General features: G+C 43.9%; 1 protein-coding gene across 2 annotated transcripts in view; it reads left to right on the top strand.

The window, feature by feature from the left end:
* Positions 1-23,802, top strand: part of CAPN9 (calpain 9) — a 55,746-nt gene that overhangs the window by 21,335 nt on the left and 10,609 nt on the right. For both annotated transcript variants that reach the window (XM_075924713.2, XM_006121995.5), the window contains 13 exons: positions 3,598-3,667; positions 6,291-6,409; positions 7,314-7,447; positions 8,240-8,408; positions 8,533-8,616; positions 9,615-9,700; positions 13,068-13,145; positions 15,454-15,614; positions 16,328-16,485; positions 16,954-17,162; positions 19,132-19,168; positions 20,876-20,956; positions 22,055-22,112. In XM_075924713.2, the coding sequence (XP_075780828.2) occupies positions 3,598-3,667; positions 6,291-6,409; positions 7,314-7,447; positions 8,240-8,408; positions 8,533-8,616; positions 9,615-9,700; positions 13,068-13,145; positions 15,454-15,614; positions 16,328-16,485; positions 16,954-17,162; positions 19,132-19,168; positions 20,876-20,956; positions 22,055-22,112 (1,444 nt within the window). The remainder of the gene's footprint in view (positions 1-3,597; positions 3,668-6,290; positions 6,410-7,313; positions 7,448-8,239; positions 8,409-8,532; positions 8,617-9,614; positions 9,701-13,067; positions 13,146-15,453; positions 15,615-16,327; positions 16,486-16,953; positions 17,163-19,131; positions 19,169-20,875; positions 20,957-22,054; positions 22,113-23,802) is intronic.

The raw sequence follows: 23,802 nt of genomic DNA, 5'->3' as shown, positions 1-23,802 counted from the left end.
GTACATTGTGGAGGGCACGGACCAATAAGGGAAGACTCCCAGCAGAATAATACTTTGACCCAAACAAGGTTCAAATACTGGATATTTTCAATTAGCCACAGCCAACCTAGAACCTACCTAATTACAGTGCTTTATGGATTTGAGCCAAAGCCCACTGAAGTCGATGAGCTTCAGAGGACCCTGGATGAGGTTCATGATGATCTGCAGACCCCCCCAAGACACTCCCCACACAGCCGCAAGCTCTGCACTGAGAGTTTAAATGTTCCCTTAGATCTAAGCCCAGTCAACATGAGAAGGCGAGTCAATGTCCTGTCTCCCCCAGCCACTACTGCGTTTCGAGAAGAACGGCCACATACCAATTCAAACTCTGGCTTTCCCACTCAGGAATCTAATTTAACCCTTGCTTCCAGCATAAACCGCTTCTTTGGGGGAAATCTCTCTCTGGCTTTCTTTTTATGGTCCATGTGCAGTTCCATGTTAGGTTTGAAAACAGACGTTTGTTCTGCAATTATTGAATATGCTGTTAGGTTAATAGCCAAATTCAGCAAGCATGCCATAAAGAGCTGTGACTTTCTCCTCTCTATATCGCTAAGTACTACTGCACCCTACAGTGGAACTTCCCAATACAGAAGAGAAGGGGCTTTGTGTGAACTCTGCTGAGGGACTCGCTGGGAGTCACTACATCTGCCTGCCCTGGTCATTGTCCATTTTTCAGCCAATACCACCCACTTTGGGGGGCTGAGCTGGGCTCCTTCTGGCCCCCCATCTCCCCTTTGTGAATGAAGCTGCCACTACTTTGAACCACCGGACTTTGCATCTCGCCTTGCCCTTGCACCGGCATTCGTGCTGGCTTCAACTGGCAGGGGGTAGGGCCGCCTTTCAAGGTGACTCCAGGCTGCTGTGTAATACAATCCTCTCAGAATTATAATCATAAAATATGGTAGGGCTGTATATCATAGAATCATAGGGTTGGAAGAGACCACAGAACAAGAGCAGCTGCAAAATCACACTCCCAGAGTTTGGAGAGTGCTATGCAAAATCACGAGGAGAAGTGCATTTAAAATATTGTGCTCCTCAAAGGTGTAGGCTCGGTAGCTCGAGAAACTCTAGAAACTGAAATCTTCTGTTAAAGCCGATGAGGGCCACCTATGGTTCAGCTTTCATGTCCATTCATTCCTGATTCTTCTCTGCGATACACTCATGTAAGCAACAGTCAAGGACATTACCTCCGATGTACACTGCTGTAAGCAACAGGAGAATTGAGGCCTACATCTCTAATGCGAATGGCTGCAAGGGTGCTCATTATGAGGCAGAGACAGTTTTCTAGGAGCTGCACAGTGACCACTAGTTTACAGCAGCTACCAATCAATCATTGGACATTAATAAGATTTGGTTACTGTTAATCTAATCCAGAGTCCCTCTAATGGCCTGGATTTGAGAGGCTCTTATCTCATTACTACCACAAACTGTTTAGTTGGGAGGAAGGGTGTTGTATGCAAGTAAGATATGAAATATCATTTGTAAAATCGAGTTGCGATACCACAATACTGGTGCAATCATTCAGAGCTAGGTGGTGTTGGGAAGTTGTTCTACCCTCAGAAGTGCACAGAAAGAGCATGGTGGGGGCTCTGTGTGCTCAGTACATAGGGAGTAAAGGTTATGGGGGGGTAACCACAAAACTATAGGGCATTTGGGGACAGATTGAGTTAATCAGCTCTCTGAAAATGCGAGTTTCTTAATCGCTACGTACTTATGTTCCCTTTAGCAATTTTAAAATAATGCATATTATTAAAATTAACATCCCCTCACTTTTTCCTATTCTGCAATGGTATAAGGACTGTGAATGGCTTTTTTATCATTTAGTACAGGTCACACACTCCAGCATATATTTAACAAGCAGGTGGGTCAGATACATGACAAATTCTGCTTTGACTTGCCTTTGTTTTCTGTAATGGTGACACATCGATTTCACCACTGCTTCTTGCTGGGAAGGTATTTGACTTGAAGGAATGTGGGCAGGTCACCTTCCTTCTGCCACTTCCTTTGAAGCCAGGGGTGCGAAATTATGCCGATGTAATATGTTTTCAGCTCTAGATAATGCCTTACATCGGCAATGGACATTTCTCATTTTCACTAGCTGTGCAGATGTTAATGTCTTTCTTCTTCTCCTATGTAAGGCTATGCTCTTCTGGCATGCTCGTATTTACTTCAGTAGGAACAGAATTGAGTCTTTTCATTACAAAGATGCAGTATTATGCTCCCTATGGACTGATTCCTGCAGGGCCGGCCCACAACATTTTGGCACCTGAGGCGGGGAGCTCAAATGACGCCCCCTTGCCACCTTTTCTCCTGCCTGCCTGTTATGTCTCTTGTCCCCTCCTTCCTCCAGCACAGCATTTAGCATTCCACCATCTCTGTGCATCTAGAGCAGAGAGAATACATATGCAACAGCAGCAGACACAATTTTCTACACTCTGGGTCCTACTGCCCCCCCCGCCCCCCACACACACACACACAGTCTGGCACCTGAGACGGCTGCCTCAGTTCACCTCATGGTAAGGCCAGCCCTGGATTCCTGAAAGATGTTGAATGCACCACAGATTTCCTCTGTGATGATGGGTGAACTCTCTGTGCCTCTGTTTCACATCTCTAAAACAGGGATACCAGTACTCCCTAGAGTACTCACAGAGGTATGGCAAAGATATCTACATCAAAGATTCAGAGGGATAGCTGTGTTAGTCTGTATTTTAAAAACAAAAACCGAGGGGTTCTGGAGCACCTTAAAGACTAACAAAAAAAATACAGACGGTATCATGAGCTCTTGTGGGCACAACCCACTTCTTCAGGTACAGTAAAGGGGGGACATCTAAATACCTAAAGTATTTAGACAAAAGGGGTACTTCAAGGACAAAGATCAATAGGTATCTCTCATACCCTAATGCTCCAGTCAATGAGACACAAATGCCATAGAGACCCAGCAGAAAAGCAGTGAATGCTTTTTTTTAAGTGACAACTTAAGTTAGATTTCAAGGGATTTTACAAGCATAATCGGCTATCTAATTCAGAACCTTTGAGATATTTTTAATTGAATACAAAATAAAGAAATAAAAGAATGGCCGGTCAGAATTGCTTTCCTTCCTACATATGTCTTATAGGTTCAGCCCCTCTCAACCTTTGGACATTCAAGGGTGTGAGTGTCATTACTTGATCCAGCTCTCACTTAAAACTAACATTACTTGGTAAAGCAAACAAAGGTTGGGATCAACCTTTTATTTTTTTTAAGGGAAGATGTTATCATGGTTGCTAACCACTGCCTTTGCTATAAATGTTCTGCAAGTAAACAGAGGTCTGCACAGTGCCAGAGTTGCCAATCCAGTATCTTTCATCAGCACGAAGAAATTAGCACAAATGACCTTTCGCTGTGACACTTTCTAATTAGCAATGAAAGGCTCAACATAGGATAACACAGTATCTGTACTATTGTGTGGAAGAAGCATACCACTATGAATGGAGCATATCAGTGACAGGGCCATCCCCTAAATGTTGCTATATTTTTCCAGGTTATTTTAAATTATTTTTTCTCTCTGTCTCTCTCAGGAAATTGTTAAAGACCCAGAGTTTGTAGTTGGAGGAGCCACAAGAACTGACATTTGTCAAGGGGATCTTGGTGAGTGTTTTCCCTTTATAGAATTTTCCCACCCTTATCTAACTGCTGGGGTACAGGAGATTCTAGAACTGGTGGGAGTAAGGCGGGGGGATGTTCATTGTCGAATAGCAATTCCTAGCTTTTACGAGCACTTCTCATCTCTTTTCAAAGGTGTATGACATCAATACCTCCCTCCCCCAATCTGCAGGTGGGGAAACTGAGGCATGGAGCGGGGACATGATTTATCCAAGGTCAACTAGCAGTAGAGCTGTGTCTAGAACCCATAGTCCTCTGCATCCCTGGCCAGGGCACTATCCAGTAGGCAAAACTGCCTCTCCAGTCACTTGTTCCTTAAATGGATGGAAGAAGTGAAACTCAGATGTAACCTGTGTTCTCCTTTGAACGTCTTATCCATTTCTGGATGCCTTCATAAAGTATTGGCTGCTGTGAAGGCAAACACTCTCTTTCTTCCCTCTTAATTAAAGAGACAGAGCTGTGAAAGGCAAGGGAGAAGTCTATGCTGACGGTTTGCCATCCAGCATGAAATCACAGAAGTATCCCAGACCTATGTCCTGGAAGCACATGACAGCATCTACAGCTGCTTAGAGTCTCAAATACTTTTTGGGAAGTCTTAAAGCCAGAATGTAGCTATCCACATGGCAGGGCACTACTCAGGCATGCATTGACACTGTGTTCGATCATGCCAATTCAACCATACAGGTTGATGCCAATGTTGTGTTTTGCATGATGATGCCATATTGTGCACTGATGCAACATGGGTAATAATGCCTTGACATAGCTATTTGGTCCTGCAAGATAAAGTCTGGAAAGTGGTTTCCATGAGAGAAAGAGCAAATGGGAATATAAACATTCATTTTAAAAAGATGAAGGTATTTAGTACAGGCACATGGTATTCTAAGACTAACTTCTACATTTATTGCAGCTTCTCAGTAACCCCACTCTAAACAGTGGGTGCTTTGGATTGAATTGCACTACACCGCAGCCACCGAATCAATAGAATTACGTTCTTGCTATCCAACACTATCGGTTTTCTCAAAACAAACAAAGATTTTACTGTTTTTGTCCCAGGATATTAGAGAGAGAGAGAAGGTGGGTGAATAAATCAAAGTTTTTACTTCTCCCACCTTGTCTCTTGAAAGAAAGTTTATAATTTTCTATTGAATTTAATAGGTTTTTAGAGTAACTTTGATGCAATCCTATTACATTTCCATGGAAACCTATTCATTTAATCCCACCTGAATTCCATAGGACATTTCCAAGGTGCACATTGCAGGTTGAATGTCTTCCTATCATACTCTTCCAAAATGGCTTTTAGGGATTTTTCAAGCTATTGTGCTGTTGCTGCCTCCTATGAGACACTCAGTGCTCCCTTCACTCAGTGCAAGCAACACAGAGCTTGCAGCAGGCCTGCCAGCTTGGAAAAACATCTATGGCTCATTTTTGTTCCTCTCGTCCATTCTTGAGCGGTTTCCTTATGTGAGTCACTAACACAAAGCCAATGTCTTGCCTTCAAGTGAGGAAGAAAAACACAGAAAAGGCTAAAACCTGGTCCTGTTCAGGACAATGGAAGCTTTGCCCTTGTTTTCAGTGAGATACCATCTTGGCTCAGATGTTTCAAGACTTCCAAGAAAGCTGAGAATTGAGTGGTTCCAGAATACATCTTGTCTGGTTGGTGCCAGCTAGCCAGCCAGTCTTCTCCTGAAGTTTTAAGTTAAACAGGATATTAAGTGTCCTTGGGTGATGGACATTCAGCTATCCTACTGCTTGCTTATCATAGGAAGTCATGTGAAATATCACACACAGAGTTAGCAAATGAAGCCCCATCTTATTTATTTTCCCAGTGGCAAAAAAGTAATTCCCAGACTTTGTGAACTTTCATTATAAAGAGCAGGGGAGGCCCAGCCCTACTGGGCCTCAGTAGGGGCTGGGCCTCAGGTGGAAGGAGTGGAATTGTGGGAGGCCATCCCTCAGCTCCGCCCAGAGCCTGTCACATGGCTTTGTGGCATCCATTTAAAGGGCCCAAAACTCCAGCCACTGCCACAGTAGCAGCAGCAGCAGTTGAATTGCCGGGTCCCAGGGTATTGGCCCCCTTTTTGGTCCCCCTCCCCTTATCGGCAGGCCTGATAATGAGCTAAAGTCGTCTTTTACAGTTACATCAGTGTAAATCTAAGTAACATGGCAGACTTCAGTGGAATTCATCTGGATTTACATTTATACAGTAAATTAGAACAGAATGTAGCTCACTGCATGGAGGAAAACAGCTGATAGTAGTTCAGTTCATCATCAGTTATGGGTAATTATGGTTGGTTTGGGCAGCATCTCACATTGCATGGGAAATAAACAAAAAAGTACAAATGAAATCAATGTGAGTTTACTCCACCAAATGGAACTCTAGATACATAATTAAATGCGGAACCTGTAATACATGTGGGTCAGGATTGTGATTTTAGTTAGTGGCATAAATCCAGAATAACTCCATTGACCTTTATACCGATGTAACTGAAGTCAGAATCTTGCCCACAGAGTTAGAGACAAGGCGGCTTCACTATCTGTTTCCTGTAGATTGTGTTTATTTTCACAATATATTACTGGTGATCTGTGTATTGGTCTTTCCATTTTGCAGGTGACTGCTGGCTGTTAGCAGCTATAGCTTCCCTTACATTGAATGAAAACACATTAGCCAGAGTTGTACCTCAAGATCAAAATTTTGGACCAGGTTATGCAGAAATATTTCACTTTAAGGTAAGATAAACATGCAGCATAACAATACTTTATATCTAGTTTTCAGATCAATAAATAGGATAGCAGTTCCTAACCACTTTTAATATCGGTGTCTCTGACTAAGTTCAGATTCCTGTTCCTTCTAAATAGCCCAATATAACTGAATAGAGAGTGCTAATGTATATACATTTTTAAAACAAACTTCTAGAATGTAATAGATAGGTGCTCAGAAAACACAGAGGTGGACATGATATAAAAACATGGATCGAATAGCATAAATCTCTGCTATAAAATTCTCTAGGTTGGTTGAAAATTATAGAGAAATGGTATAGTCTATTAAATGTTATAGGTTTTTAGAACAATGTATATACAACCTTACTTAATCTCTGTAAAACTCTATTGTATTCTATAGGAGTTTGTCGTAAGGACTGAGAGAAATTGTGGGAGAAGGCACAAAATCCCTCTTGGCTATTAGTTTAGTTTATTTACCATTCTGCCTAATAGCACCCAGTGTCCTTCAGTTTGTAATGTGTATGTTCACAGAAACTCTGTCCCAACACATGAATTCAGCAAGGTTTATATAATTTACTGCAGTTTATGACACTACAGCATATATGAAGTGCCTAATTTCAGGAAATTGTGTCTATGGAGTTCAACAGCAGCCCGGTCTTTGTGTAAGGTTTAGAAGATAGAAGCCCACCTGTTTCTTTAGTGATTTGATCAAGAAGAAGCTTAGTGGAGGAAATGTGGTGTTTACTTTGGGCCAGATTTCACTTAGCTCACAAAAAAGCTGTGGTTTTAATTCTGTCATAGCCCCACATGTCACTGAGGTAGTTTAGAACCATAGGAATACAGCAGTCAGAGAGGCATGCTAGCCTTATAAAATATTACAGTTATCAATTCTCTCAACTTCCATTCAACACAGTTTTGGCAGCACAATGAGTGGCTGGATATTGTTATTGATGACCGATTACCCACCTTTAAAGACCGCTTGGTTTTTCTGCACTCGGCCGAACACAATGAATTCTGGAGTGCCTTACTGGAAAAAGCCTATGCCAAGTAAGTCCTGGCTGCCCTGTGGTGTGTGTGCATTGCTCAGTTTGTCACACAATGCAAACGGTCAGACTTTATTCATTCAATGCATTTCCCTCAGGCTTGACCTAGAGATAACATGTCCTAAATTGATCCCTGATGAATTGATCCCACTTCCAGGAAAGTCAGTGGTGTGACTCCAGTTGGCTTCAGTCCTAACGCCTGATCTCTGTTTTTCTGCTGAGAGGACTAATAATGATGCCAAGAATTCTGGCTAAAAACTGGAACGAGGCTATTTCTGGGTTTGGCTTGCTGCAGGCCACTGGGCAACTGACAGTATTGTCACTGCCAGCCCGGGCTGGATTTGAACCAAGAACGAATCAGAGACTGGGATGAGGCTGTGGAGATGCTAGTGCAGTTACAGGGCTACCATCAGGTGGGGCGACGAGAGACAAAAGGGGCAGCTGCCCTGGGGCCCAGTGATTTAAAAGGGTCCTGTGGGCTCCCAGCCACCACCGCTACCACAGCAGCGGCCAGAGCCTCGTGCCCTTTAAACTGTCGCCGGAGCCCCCAGCGGCACACACCATACAGCACTGAAGGTCTGGCTGGGAGAGGCTGTCTCCCATTTCTGACCCTTCTGCTTGAGGTCCAGCCCCGTCTGCCCAAGAACTGCCCCTTCCAGGGGCCTAGAATCAGGCCCCCACACTGGTAAATTTTTTAAATTACTTTTACTTCTGGTTTGCACCATCGTCAGTGAGAAAGACTCAGAGTAAGAAAGTTTTAAAAAATGTTTCTCTCTCTTGATGTTATATGATTCAGACTGAATGGAAGTTACGAAGCCCTAAAAGGAGGCAGTACTCTCGAAGCCATGGAAGATTTCACTGGAGGAGTTGGAGAAATGTATGATGTCAAACAGGCTCCAGACAACTTCTATGAAATCTTAGGAAAAGCTCTTAAAAGAGGGTCAATGGTGGGCTGTTCCATTGATGTAAGTAAAGGACTAGAGGGAGGCTCTTTTTAGTTTGGTTTTGTGGCCCGAATACTGACAAAGCGTTTCCACATACAATGTCCTCTCAAGGCAGGGTACTTTAACATGTATTTTCATATTTCAGACCACCAGCGCTGCTGAGTCAGAAGCTCGAACCCCCTTTGGCCTCATAAAGGGTCATGCTTATTCCGTAACTGGCATTGATGAGGTATGTCCCAATGGTCGCTATGTTGACAGTGTGTGGTGGAGAGGCTGACAAGGGGTACGCTACAAACTCTGAAATGATGGAGACCTAGAGCAGGAGACAGGGAGCTCATAAATCCTGTTCTTCATGCTGCCTGGATGCAGTTTTGTTGGGGAATTGGGGTGGCACCACTCTATGAGTAAAGGGGCAGCATTTTGACAGGCCATACAGGGTATGCCCCTTATCCCTTCATCTTAAAAGTTGTGCCCAGCTTCTTGTGCCTAAAGCAACTTAGGTGTGGGGGAGTCAGGGGACTGTATGTAACCTCTGATTCTTCCCTACAGATGAAAGATTTCAACTAAAACATTTTTTTTATTTAAAAAAAGTGAATTCTGTGATGCTAAAATATTTAATGAATTTGTGCTGATTTCACCAAACTAATTTGGTTGGGGAAAATATTCTGAAAAAAATAAAACATTGAGTTTTGACCTTTTCGAAACTAAGCACATTTTATTTATTCAAAACCACTTTGTCTTTTGAAATTTCCTTTCCTTTTTTTTAGACATTAAAAACATGTTAGAATGTGTGACATTGCAACGGCATGTTTCATTTTGGGTCAAACAAAATGGTTCGTTATGATTTTTTTTCAACTTGTTGGAATTTGTTGGAAATAGACCATTTAATTTTCAGTTTGGCCTGAAACTTTTTTTAAAAAATTTCCAGTAAACCCAAAACTTCCTTATTCACCCAGCTTTATATTTCTTCCTCTGTCGAGTGAAGCTCTAATGCAACCCTGGTCAGAGATTTCTCTTTCTGCTCCTCTTCACCATCCCTTCTACCCCCTTGTACACTTCCTCCTGCTGAGGACCCTGGGGACCAGCAGGGTTATGCAGGTTATGCAGTCTGGAGGCGAATTGCTTTTTAGTTAATGACAGCAGCCAGACAGGGATTATTACCCTAGCAACAGTCTCATATTTTAAGGCCATTCAGGATTTTCTCTATTTTTGTCTTCCTATTTCTAGGTGACCTACCGAGGCCAAAAGGTGCAACTCATAAGGCCAAGAAATCCATGGGGGCAAGTGGAGTGGAATGGCCGTTGGAGTGACAAGTTAGTTTTATGCATAATAAGTATTTGAATTGCATAGAGGTCGGACTGACAAGGAGGAAAGTCAAGTCAGTGTTCTGTGTAGTTGTCTCATCTGTAGCTATTTGCAGCATGAGCTGTTTTCGGCCTTTTCTAACGAATAGCCTACACATGCAGACCAGTACTGTCATTGTCATAACATCCTGACCACAGTATAACCAAGACTTCTCAGTTGCCATTTAAAGAGGCATTGTCTAGGTTGTTTAGTTCCAAAGTGTTGCTATTGTTAAAAATAGAAACAAAATCCTCTTTAATATAAATGTTGTTCCATTTTAAGATAAATCCAAGTGTATAATTTGCATAATATATAATCTATGTTATTTAAACATTCTCCTGCATTTTCAACACAAACATCCAAACCTTGTGCCATCGTATGACAGCTGGAAAATGCTGAGGTAGCATAAAGTAATTGGTCAGTGTCTATTTCAATATTTTGTGGCCCCCTTAAGGGTACCCATTGTGTTCTATTTTTCTGAAGCCATATCATCATAAACAACAGAAACCGTGGGCTCAACACCCGTTGGTGTCCGATGCCTCTCTCACTATTTCCTTCCATCTTTCCCTGTCCAGTGCGGAGTAGCTTAGTTTCTGTAGACTAGCTGTAAGATATATATTTAGGTAGGCATTGCATGATATAAAATCATGAATGGTGTGGAGAGGGTGAATAAAGAAAAGTTATTTATTAGTTCCTATAATAGAAGAACTAGAGGACACCAAATGAAATGAATGAGTAGCAGATTTAAAACTAATAAAAGAAAGTTTTTCTTCAAATAGCGTGTAGTCTACCTGTGGAACTCCTTGCCAGAGAAGGCTGTGAAGGCTAGGACTATAATACAGTTTAAAGAGAAGCTAGATAATTTCATGGAGGTTAGGTCCATAAAAGGCTATTAGCCAGGGCATAGAAATGGTGTCCCTGGCCTCTGTCAGAGGCTGGAGATGGACAGCACAAGACAAATTGCATTATCATTGTCTTCGGTCCAACCTCTCTGGGGCACCTGGTGTTGGCCACTGTCGGCAGACAGGCTACTAGGCTAGACGGACCTTTGGTCTGACCCAGTATGGCCATTCTTATGTTCTTATGTTCTGTGTAGTTATTAAAGACAGTTATTTTGGACCCTACTTGCCTGTGTGGTTCCTTAATGCTATATTTGCTGTGTAAAGAGCAAAAACACACAACAGATGCCACCTGGGTAAAAAGTGAAACTTCCTGGTCTGTTTTCACTATCCAAGCTGGATGAAATGCAAATAATTATTTAAAAAGGAAAAAGCTTAAATGGTGATCAGTAGATTCAGTTTTGGAAATTTCTATTAAGTGTATTTTTCATGTTTGGTTACATTTACAGATGACCTGTTTCTGAGATCTCTTATGTTACCTTATTCCATTGTCTGCAACTGAGTTTTTTCCTGGTTTATACTGGTATCAATGGGTTGAGACTCTGTTTCATCATTTATTCTGGCTGCCCCTTTCAAAGTGGTGAAATAATTAGCAGACATGATACCTTTCTACCACTGGGTTCAAATATCCCTTCTCTTAAAATGTTTCACAAATAAATCCCAAATATTTACATTTACATAAATAAATTCCCAAACTGGGAGAATCATTGGTCAGCTCAATTGGAGATGATTAATCCTCAATAGATTTAGCGGTTAAACTCAGAATAGACAGCCATTTGAGATTTTTATCCAGGGCTGACTCTAGGTACCAGCAAAGCAAGCAGGTGCTTGGGGCGGCACATTTCCAGGGGCGGCATTCCGGCCATTCTTGTGTGTACTGTGCTGTCCCCATTCTGCCCCCCATCCACAGTCACCTGCCAGCAGCAGCCCCTTCCACACGCCCAGGCAGGTGTCCCATATCCCCGCCCCTCTACGGGTGGCGCTGCCCAAGTCTCTTTCCTGCGGGGCCAGGATCTGTGTGTGCTGATTGGCCAACCGGCACCATGTCACAGACCCAGCGGAGCCCTGTGGGGGAAATAAGAGGGGGAGGGGCACAGGGCCCTGCGGGGGGGGGGAGGGGTCATGGTGCACGGTCATCCATCAGGAGGGGGTGGCCAGCGAGCCCCAGCCTCTCCACTCCTCCCTACCTGGTCACCGTGCTTGGCCATGCAGGGCAGCAGAGTCTCCTCAGCTCCCAAAGCTGAAACTGAGGCAGCAGGGAAGGGACTTGCCCCAGGCCAGCTGGCGTCAGGGCTGGGGACAGAACCCAGGCATCCAGGCTCCAGCCTGGTGCTCTGGGTCATTCGGGGCCAGTCCTGGTCTCAGGCCAAGCTCTTATCCCCATGCCAGGCTGTGTCGGGCCAGATCCTGTGGCCCGGGCCAAGTGCGCAGAGCAGAATGTCTCCTTCCTCAGCGCCAGGGGGCCTAAGCCCCGGCCGGAGCCGCCCCTGCTCCGGGTCTGGGTCCAGGTCGCTGCCAACAAAAAAAGAGGGGGCGGGGGGGCGGCCACAAAATTTTTTGCTTGAGGCAGCAAAAAACCTAGAGCCGGCCCGTTTTTATGCATGGTGTTTTGTCTGTCAAAAGAAATTCTGAACCTGCATGTGGAATTGCTAATGAAGATCAGTGTCCACACAACAGTCCTACTGAAACCAGTGGGACTTCATGTGGGAATGGGAGTCTGTACTAACACACTGACTTGCAGGATCATGGCTTAGGTCAGTGATCTCATGAGAGACTTCTGGTCCTTCTTCTTCGAATCCAGTTGGAATTACACTGCTGTAGTAAGAACAGGATTTCATGGAACATCTAGGCGTCTCCACTTTTATGCCTACAGGAACTGCAGCAGTGAATGGACATGAAAAAACAGATTTTCAGCTGGGATGTCAGCTATTTCAGTCTCTTTCCCTCCGCTCATTTATACAATTAAAGGGCCCCATCCTGTTCCTACTGACTTCACCTGGGAGCCAGGGGATGGTCCTAAATTGTCAAAACACTCCAAGGCAAGAACAATACAGATGTACAATAAGATTTACAGCACACTGGATGTACAATCTAAAGATATACCAACTCTGTGTTAAATTTACCTTGGCTTTCATAGTATTCCCCTTTCCCCCTATGGGGAATACTGGAAATACAGTAGGACTGGTCAATATAGCAGTACTATAACCTCAAGGTTTTAGCCCTGATCCTGTTTCTATCTAAGTCTCTGGAAAGCTTGACATTGGTTTTAACAGCAGCAGGATCAGGCTCCGTAAAGGCACTGGTTCTGTCTACTGCTCACATAAAATCAAGATGAAAGCTGTGTAATCTGCTAATATCTCCAGCTGGTGACTTGGAGACAAGGGAAATGAAGTAAGTGCTTGATAGCTTTGTAAAGCTAGACTTTGTTTTCTTGTAGTTCTCCTGAATGGAAGGCAGTCAGCCCGTCGGAGCAAAAACGTCTATGTCAGACAGCACTAGATGATGGAGAGTTCTGGTATGTACCCTTTGGGAAAACAAATATGCAAATGAGAATAAATACAGCAACCAGGCAGGACAAGTGGAGCAGCAGGGAATAGCTCTGAACTGTAACCTTATTGGTTTAATCCAAAGAGTACAATGAAATCTTGATATAAATCGTTCTTTGTATACATATTCTTACTAACAGACTACATCTTTAAAATATTTAAAATGCCACACTTAGCAGCGGGCATGAACGTGTTTAAAAATTGTGAATTCTAAAGATGTCATGGTCAAAATGCATGACACTGTGATTGACTTGTTCCCTGCAGGGGTTAATGAGACATAGGTGGTTTGTATAATATAAGGCCATGCTTCAGAAACAAGTCTGGCAAGTTTTGTATTGCCTAACTACTCCACTCCCATACATCACATGTCACCTTACTAATGGCCTTTGAATTGGGTGATGCTTTCCAAGTAGCATTTGCCACTTCGCCTCTTCTGTGCCACACCTGGTGAAAGAATGACTCATGAGTTTCAGTGGGTCACATCACAGGCTGCACAAATGCTCTTTACATGTACCCCTCTGACACTTTTAAATAAGCATGTGCCGTATGTGCTGCGTGTTCTTAAGGACAGGAAAGTAGTGAAATCAACAAAGAGCAGCCTAGCAGGCTTCTAGAGAGTTTTCAGTTGGTTTGTTCTCAGATTTGCTGTCATTTAGAGCAGTGTGGCCTAGTATGGAGGTTTTTAAACTTCTTTGCTCTGCGATCCCCTTCTGACAACAAACATTGCTACATGATCCCCAGGGGGGAAACAAAGCCTGAGCCTGAGGGAGTTCTGCCACCTCAGGAGGGGTGAGCAAAGCCAAAACCAGAGCCCCCCAACTCAAGGTGGCAGGGCCACCAAACCCAAAGGGCTTCAGCCCCAAGTGGGGGTCTAATTCTAGCCCTGTAACCCCCATTAACACAGGGTCACAAATCCCCAGGTAGAGAGCTGCTGGTCTAGTATATAGAACAGTGGTCACCAACCAGTAGATCGGGATCTACTGGTAGATCTTGGAGCCCCTGAAGAGTGATCTTGACTGGTTTGGGCAAGAGGCTACCAAGTGACGCACTTCAAAGGAAACCATAGAATTCTCATCACTGGAGGTTTTTAAAAACAGGTAGGACACAAGCCTGTAGTCTAGACATAGCCTAAGGCCCAGATCTTCAATGGTTGTTAGAAGCCTAAATATCTTTGAGGATATGGGCCCTGCTGCTCAGATTGATACCTGGCTTCTGTTGCCATATTTCCTTGCTCTATTCCCCTTCCTATCCACCAGCAACTGCTGCAGTCCACACCAGTCCCTGACTGGGTAAATACTTCCCCTATTGGTTCTTGCTCCAGTTCGATTGAGTGCAGACCCATTCACAGTGAGCAAAGTGCTAGTGGGCCTCTCCTCTGTCTTGCTGCACAGTGAGCTACCTGCATGCTTCTTGCAGTGAGTTGGAATGGTTGTCTGCAGTGTATCAGACTTGGTTATTATGGTTTCAATTTTGATAGAACTTTTACCCCTGCTGTACTGTTTTTGCACTAAAAGGGATCACAGGGACCAGGAGATGTGTGACTAGAATACTAGAGCCTCCCTTCCCACACCAGTTTTTACACTCTTGTCATTCCATTAGAGTTGATTCTCTCCCTACGTCTACACAGCAATGCTATTTCGGGATACCAGAGTATCCCAAAATAGCTATCCCACATCTTCACAGCAAGCCCATTACTTTGAAATATGATGGGCTCACTATTCTGACATCCCTGTAAACCTCTTCCTTGAGGAGTAAGGGATGGTTGGGAATAGCAGGTTATTTCGAAATTTGGCACTGTGTAGACAGCACCAAATTATGAAATAAGCTATTTCTAAATAAGATCAAAATAAGATACGCAATTTGCGTAGTTCAAATTGTATATCTTATTTTGAGCTACAGTGCAGTGTAGACACACGCCCTTAAACTGGTGTAAATAAGGAGTAATTCAGATGAAGTCAGTGGAGTCTCACTATGTTAAGACTGGTATGGGAGAGATCAGATTTAGGCCCATATGGGTGAATAGTTTTACTTGTGATTTACACTTGTGTAAAGGAGAGGAGAATCAGATCTATGGAGCGAGATCGTCATCTGGTGTAAATCAGCATAACTCCAATCAAGTCAATGGAGCTACACTGATTTACTGAAATTCATCATCTGGCCCTATGTTCTGACTCTCTGCATTTTGAATTGGTCTGTGGGAGTAGTTTTTGCCTCACCCGCTGCTTCTGTTCAGTCACTAATGTGATGTTCTCACCCCTTTCCCTTCCTTCCATGTAGGATGACCTTTGAAGACTTCAAAACACATTTTGATAAAGTTGAGATTTGCAACCTAACTCCAGATGCTCTTGGGGACAATGCTACCAACAAGTGGGAAGTGACAGTCCATCAAGGGAGCTGGGTCAGGGGGTCCACTGCTGGAGGGTGCAGAAATTTTCTAGGTGAAAAGAATTTTCTTTGGAAATAATTCCCAATCCTGTGGAAGCACCCATTATAGAATTCTTTACCACTTTGTAACTTCCACACACACGTGCTGAATAAGGCCAACAGAGTCTCAGCTAGCTCAGCCCCAGCAAAGTATCAAAACAGTCACAAGATTCCACTTGAGAGACATAATTTGCCTTTGTTTTGCACAAGTCTTTTCCCCCTCCTATACATTTGTGTTATTTAGGCATAACTCCACTAAGGTCAGCTAAATTACACCCTTGTCAAAGGACTGCAAATGAAAGGAGAATCTAGCCCTTTCCATCACACTGGTGTAGATGTAAAGTCACTCCTCTGATTGAATGGAGTTACTCCAGATTTACACCAATATGAATGAGATTAGAATTTGACCCTTTGTACTTCTATATTTTCAACAAAACCCCATTTAATTGTCTTGTAACTTTCATCTCCGATTTAAACCACTGGTTTTTAATGAGATGTTAAGGCTAAATTCTGCTATGGTTTATACTAAAATCCAAGTCCCTCAGGAGTTGGCTCTTGGTCTGCAGAATTGCATGAAATCATCAAGATACATAATGGAAAATAGAAAAACAAAACAACCCCATTCCCCTCCCCCGCAAAAAAATCCTCAGATTTACTCTCTGTTAGCCTTATTTGGTTCTGTTTATTTTTGTGAGAGGAAAAAAAACCTGCTTCTTTGCTTTGGCAGACACTTTTTGGACAAATCCACAGATCAAGCTGCGTTTGACGGAGAAAGATGACGGAAAAGACGAATGCACGTTTATAGCAGCTTTGATGCAAAAGAATCGGCGTAAACTCAGGAAACTAGGTGCTGAAATGCTGACAATTGGCTATGCTATTTATGAGGTACCTGGTATTTTACAATGTAGTAGCCATGGTCGCTCTTTCTCCCCACCTCCCTTATATCATCTCTCTGTGTATCAGTCTAGATTTCTGTATCACACCCAGCACTGTGGTATCTAATCACCTATGTTCCTTAGATAAGGATTTCCCTTTAAAATGTCCTTAGATTAGTACAGAAGTGCTTTGCCAAAATAGTTTTTCTCCATCCTAAACCTCTGCATACAATGTCTGCTTTACCTTAGAGCCTGAGAGCTAGATTTCTCCAGCATCCAAGCTGCATTCAGCATAGGCCGTGGGGTGGGAGGAGTGCCAGTGGCTAATGGTGGCTTCCTGAGCCAGCGAGTCATGCATGTATCTGAAGGCAGTTTGGCCCCGTGATTCCAGATCAGGAAGGGAGGTGGGGATTGTTGTGTACCTCAGTTACTTACAATAAAGAATAAACTAAAACCCCTGCTTCAAATTCCATTGCAGAGCCCTAACAAAGATGAACACTTGAACAAAGACTTTTTCAGATACCATCCCTCCAAGGCAAGGAGCAAAACCTATATCAACTTAAGAGAAGTGTCTGACCAATTCAGGCTGCCACCTGGGGAGTATGTTCTTGTTCCTACTACTTTTGAACCACACCAGGAAGCTGACTTCTGCCTCAGAATCTTCTCTGAGAAAAAAGCCATCACGCAGTAAGTAATCAGTGGAGAGTGGTCAGCCTCCTGCAATTTCCAAAACTCCCACACGTGTTTTTTTAAAGAACCATAAGAGATTCCTGAGGGTATTCTCCCCATATCGCTCCAGGCAAGAAACCCCATAGATCACAGAATCATAGGGCTGGAAGAGGCCTCATGGGGTCACCTATTCCAACCCACTGTTTAAAGCAAGACCAACCCCAACTAAATCATCCCAACCAGGACTTTGTCATGCCTGGCCTTAATAATCTCTAGGGATGAAGATTCCACCATGTCTCTAGGGGACCCATTTCAGTGTTTCACCACCCTCCTAGTAAAATAGTTTTTCCTAACAGCCAACCTAGAACTCCCCCACTGCAACTTGAAACCATTGCTCCTTGTTCTGCCTTCTGCCACTACTGAGAATAGCCCCTCTCTCTCTTTGGAACCGCCCCCCCCTTTCAGGTAACTGAAGGCTGCTATCAAATCCCCCCTCACATTTTTCTTCTGAAGTCTAAATGCAACCAGCTCCCTCAGCCTCTCTTCATAAGTCATGTGCCCCGGTCTCCTAATCATTGTCATTGCCCTCTGCTGAGCTTCCTCCAATTTATCCACATCTTTTCTGCAGAGTGGGCCCATAACTAGATAGAATACAGGCAGTCCCCAGGTTACGTACAAGATAGGGACTGTAGGTTTGTACTTAAGTCGAATTTGTACTTAAGTCGGAACTGGCGTCCAGATTCAACCGCTGCTGAAACTGACCAGCGGCTGACTACAGGAAGCCCGAGGCAGAGTTTCTCTGCCCCGGGCTTCCTGGAATCAGCCGCTGATCAGTTTCAACAGCAACTGAATCTGGACGCCTGGGACAGAGCAGCTGGGGCGCTGCTGGGTAGGTCCCCACAGCACCGCACCTCGGCACTGCAGGGATCAACCCGGCAGCACCCCAGCTGCTCTACTCCAGGTGTCCCCAAGTCAGCTGCTGCTGAAACTGATCAGTGGCTGATTCCAAGAAGCCCGGGGCAGAGCAGCTGGGGTGCTGCTGGGTTGGTCCAGTAGCATCGCGGAGCGGCGCTGCGGGACCAACCGGCAGCGCCCCAGCTGCTCTATCACAGGCGTCCTCGAGAAAAGCCTGGTCTGCTGGGGGGGGGGGGCGCACTAGCTGCGCCCCCCCAGGAGACCATGGAGACGCGGGCGGCGGGACCGAGACGCGCTGCGGTGCCGCCACCCGGGTCCTCCGTGGCTTTGCTCCGCGTCTCCCTGGTCTGCCAGCAGACCAGGGAGACGCGGAGCAAAGCTGCGGAGGACCCGGATGGCGGGACCGCGGCGCGTCTGGGCGGTCCCGCCGCCCACATCCTCCAGAGCAAGAAAAGCCCCGTTCGTAAGTACGGATCCGACATAAGTCGGATCCGCGTAACTCGGGGATTGCCTGTACTACAGATGTGGCCCAGTGCCAAATGGAGAGGAATAATCACTTCCCTCAATCTGCTGGCAATGCTCCTGCTAATGCAGTCCAATATGCCCGTCAGCCTTCTTGGCAACAGGGGTACACTGTTGGCTCATATCTCATCCATTATAATCCTCAGATCCATTTTCATTAATGAAAATGTTGACCAAAACAGGCCCAAGGACTGCGCCCTGGGGCACTCAGCTTGATACCAGCTGCACATGTAATAATGTTCCTTTTTGTTTCCTCGCTAAATTACCATGTTTAATAAAGAATAAATTATTTTTAAAAACATTTGCAGAACATATAAAATGTTAAATTAACCCTCGTAACTATGGTTCAGGCTAGACATTAGAACCACTGAAGCTCTGTTTTGAGCTTGAATGATGCAAAGACCTGACTCTCTTCCGAGAGGTGAATTTCACCCAAAGTGAATAATTTGTTCGGTACAAATACCACATTCACTTTTACTTCCAGAAAATTTAAACAGCAAGTCTCTCCAGTAAGGTCTTTTGTTACTGAATGCATGTTTGTTTCCCTCAGGGATATGGATGGAAATGTTGATATTGATCTACCAGAGGTAAGTCTACAGAGCTAAAATAAGGAGTGGATAATTCAATATAATCTTAACATGCTCTGTTTGTGCTTTTTCATTTCACCTGCATTTTAGGGACATGCCATCTGTGTGTGTGATACGTGCAGTTGGGCTGGATTTTAAGAAAATTAATATTAGTATTAGTATGATTGTGTTAATTCCAAGTGTTTGCTGCTAGGCAGCTGTAATCAGAAAGAAATTAAGGGCTGGTTCCACAGCTGGTATATTTTGACATAGCTACAAAAATCGATTGACCTGAGCCACTGTGTACCATCTGTGGCTTTGTCCAGTCACTGTCCTGTGCAGCTTGTCACAGTTAGGGGCACAGACCCTATTCTCACTCATGCATGCACACCCACATTCACAGAATGTTTTGGAGTGAGATGCTTGATATTTGCATGTTCATAAAAATGATTAGACATCTTTTGCTGCTGAATATTACACTGATTTTGGTGCTTAATCAGAATTGGACAGGCAGTCTTTGAAGCACTTTGTAGTCACGATATTGGGGTGATGATTGAGCTAGACCCTGCTCATCTTTTTCCTGCAAATAGTCCCACTGGTTGCAGTGGAAATACTTGCAGAAGGAAAGTAAACCAAGCTTCAGCCTGCATCTCTATAACTGTGTTTCACTTGGCTTTCCCTGGATTCCGGAAACTGGGTAACAAATTGACCTTTACATTTCCCGATTCTATTTATCTAGCCTAGGTATTGAAGTGCCTGCATCTGAACGGCAGTAGATAAATGGTGGGTGGGCTAAGTGTCATGTTGGGTTTACTCTAGCTTTAAATGTTATGAAAAATGAGCATAAGTGTCAAATCAATGTAACTTTTGGTATCAGTGGATATACAATATCTTATTCTATGGCAGTGCTGGGAACAGTGCAGGATCTTCCTCACTTATCTGTTGATTCTCCTTTGGCGCACGTCCTTCCTGTATATTGACATGCAAGTTGCACTCATTTTGCACAGAGCCACTGAATGCCATCCCTGCCACTTACACCTATTTTATGACCCACTCACGCACCCAGCCTTGTATTACACACAGCAGTGACTATTACCACCGAATTCGACCCAGAGATTTCCCTGACAGTTGTACCTGCTTATTCCAGGCTTCACTTGATTGAATGTGGTTAAAAAATGGGAAACAGATAGTTTGGAAACCGTGTAGCTCAGGATACTGGCGGCCACCAATGTTTAGCACCCATGTTCTGCCTGCTTCTTAGGAATACACAACAGCATGGGCTCTCAGCAATGAAAGGTGAAACTTTCTAATACATCGGCTGCCATGGAGGGTTATGTTTTTCATACAAAATATAACAGAATCTAAAAGATGTATCTGTTTCAAGATGCCCAGCACTCCCTGCTGCGCTGCAAGGGTGGATGGATGGCTTAATCATTGCCCTGCCATTGCAGAGGCCTCATGCTTCGATGCATCTCAGTCCCTCCTATTCTCTGTGACACATAATAATTTAGTCTCCTAGGGGCTGTAGCACTTTGGTCTCGTTTAGTTGTTGGGGTTAGTGTGTGGATGCTGGCTGGTCTCAGTGCCCTGTGATACACAGAAGGTCAGATCACCATAGTCTGGTGGTCTCTTCTAGCCTTTAACAGAATTACTCTGACTAACTCATAACCTGTATGCAAGAACAGATGTTAGATCTCTGATACTTTTAGTGTCTCCCTATTCTTATAGCCCCCTAAGCCAACCCCACCACAAGAAGAAACCGAAGAAGAAAAACAGTTCCGGGCATTGTTTAAACAGGTTGCGGGAGAGGTGAGTGAGTACTCATAACACTTTTAGCTTTGTCTTACAGGAATGGCTATGATCTAATGTTATGCTTTGGCACTTTAGCTGGCTCTCTCGGGGGGGCAGTGAGGAAGTTTTTCCCTGATACACACTTATAATCTAGAGGGAGGGAGCCTCACCTTCCTCTAACACAGCCGAGATCTGCCATGGGTAGAAGTGTGGTTCCAGCCGGGATGGGCTAATGCTCTGAGGCAGTGTGATCAGGCTGGTGTATCTTGTTCATATGCTCAGGGTCTAAATGATCACCAGATGTGGGGTCAAAAAGGAATATCATCTCAGGTCAGATTAGCAAGGAAACTGGGTGGGAGGAGGTTACCGCCTTTGCAGCATGGGCCAAGCATCATTTGCCAGGTTCATCTGGATGTATCTCAAACCCGATCAATTCCCTGGCATCACAGGGACTTTGGACTGTGGTCTTTCCCATTCTCTGTTTGTGGCCTGCAACAGTTTTGTCTTTTTAGGATTAAACTGACATCACTGAACTCAATGCAGGGGTTTTTGGGTGAAATGTAGTCAGACTAGTTGATCTGATGAGCCCTTCTAACTTCAAACTTTATGTAACTATACAAAAAATGAATGTCTTATAAAAATTGGGATAGTAACAACCCTACATAGCTGAAAGATATATTTTTGTTGTCATGTGAATCCACATGAAGTGAAAATTCAGGGTTCTGTATGTAATATATTTATCCACTAGATGTCTCTGTGGCCTTTATAAAACTCCTGACAGCGTGGTCCCTGGTAAACATAGGAGACAACACTAGAACACAAGTTGTGAGGGAGTCTGGTTGTGTCTGAAGCTGCAGTTATGTTGTTTGAGAAGAGATGTGATTCCATGTAGCATATTAGAGAGCAACTCAGTTGTATTTTGACCATTTCCTCTTATTTTAATCCTTCTGTTTGTGTGATTCACTATTTCTTCAGTTTTAGCAGCAAGCTGTAAACCCAATGACAGCAATGAGTTTTGTGGTTGTCAAATAGATGCCATTTGCATTCTGTTAGGCTTTCAAAATGCCTGATTCTGGACACACAAAAATAACAGCTGCTTTAATTTGTCAACTCTAGGACATGGAGATAACTGCAGAGGAACTTGAATATGTTCTGAATGCCGTATTAAAAAAAGGTAAGTGTTAATAACTTTATTTACACTCTCAGAGCTGCTTTCATCCAAAGACCTCAAAGGGCTTTATAAAAGCAGGTATTATCCCCACTTTACAGGTGGGAAACATGAGGCCCTGCCTCAAGTTTGTATAATGTCACACAGCAAGTCAGTGGCAGAGTTGGGAACAGAATCCAAGTTTCCTGACCTTGCCCCTAACCTATGCTGTCTCCCAACAAAATCCATTTCAATTCAGTGCTGCCAGTTCCCTGCTGTGGAGAAAAAAGGGTTGTTTTGTGATTAAGGCAGTGGACTGGGATTCAGGAGGTTCGATGCCAGTGTTCCTTCTAAACTGCGGGGGCAGCACAGCTTTACAGGTGATTAATCAGCCCCACCCAATCAGAGGCTCAGAGGCTCTGTGCCCTGAGCCTCTGACTGGGTGGGGCTGATTAATCACCTGTGAAGCTGTGCTACCCCTACAGCTTGGAGGGAACACTGTTCCATTCTACTACAGATTCTCTGCGTAACATGGGCTAAATCATTTCTCTCTCAGTTCCCCATCCATAAAATGGGGATCCTATTTCTTTTTCTCCACTCTGCAATCCCCTCTTTTGTCCATTTAGATTATAATCTCTTTGGCTACGTCTAGACTTCAAGCCTCTTTTGAAAGAGCACTTTCAAAAAAAGTTGTTCTTCCTCATAAAACGAGGTTTTCCGCAGTTGAAAAAACTGCTGCGTTCTTTCAATTTACTTTTGAAAGAATGCAGCACAGTCTAGATGCAGGGGAAGTTTTTTTGAAAAAACCCTGTAGTCTAGACACACCCTCAGAGACGAAGACTGTCTGTTGCTAAATGCATGTACTATGCCTAACACAATATGGCTTCCATGTTGGACAGGGTCCCTAGGCAGAGCCACAAGACAAACACGCAATAATAATGAAATAGTGACAAAGCCGAGGAAGAGGTTATGAAAATGTGAAAAGCATAAAGGCTATTTTTTTATCTTCCTGAAGAAAATGAGACTCAGAGAGTTACTGGAAGCAAAACTGATGTTCTCTGCCTTTCTGAGATTTTTAAATTTCATATGACTCTCTGATTCTTAAAAGAGTCAGGAAAAAGGAAACGCCAAGCTATTCTCTACAATCCAAACAGCAGCTTTTGTTTACATTTGATGGGAATGCACAGGAAGTCTGTGTGTGCTCATCTCAGCAAGTGCTCCATTCACTGAATAGCATCAATGCCCTCTGAATATCTGCTCATGCACAGAGTACACTAGGTCCACAAAGTGAGATCATAAACACAGCTGCTATTCTTCCTACCTGCAATTAAGATGTAGCTTCCCTTGTGACAGTGTCTTTCACTTTCCATCCTCAAATGCCCTTAGCTCTGCAGAGCGCAGATTCACAGTTGTTTGATTTCAACCCAGAAGTGACTTCAATACAGTGATGCATGCACTGGCCTCTGCCTAAGAAAGGATAAATTCGGCTCCTAGTTACACTGATGTGAATCCTGGGGCGCTCACTTGATGTCTTTGGAGTCACTAAGTTACATCGCAATCTGCTGATAAGCAATTTGTTATCAGCCTGTGGATCTGCACTCAGCACTTTCAGTAATAGCCCGTCCTCCACTTCCTTTTGAGTACTATGTAGTCATGCAGGATATGATGAGGGGGCAAGGACTCATTGTGTTGAGACTGGTGTACCTCTTGCCACACT

The sequence above is a fragment of the Pelodiscus sinensis genome, chromosome 3, assembly GCF_052426305.1.
Source record: "Pelodiscus sinensis isolate ZL-2025 chromosome 3, ASM5242630v1, whole genome shotgun sequence".
NCBI classification, from domain to species: Eukaryota; Metazoa; Chordata; order Testudines; family Trionychidae; genus Pelodiscus; species Pelodiscus sinensis.
This window is presented reverse-complemented; position numbering and strand designations above follow the sequence as displayed.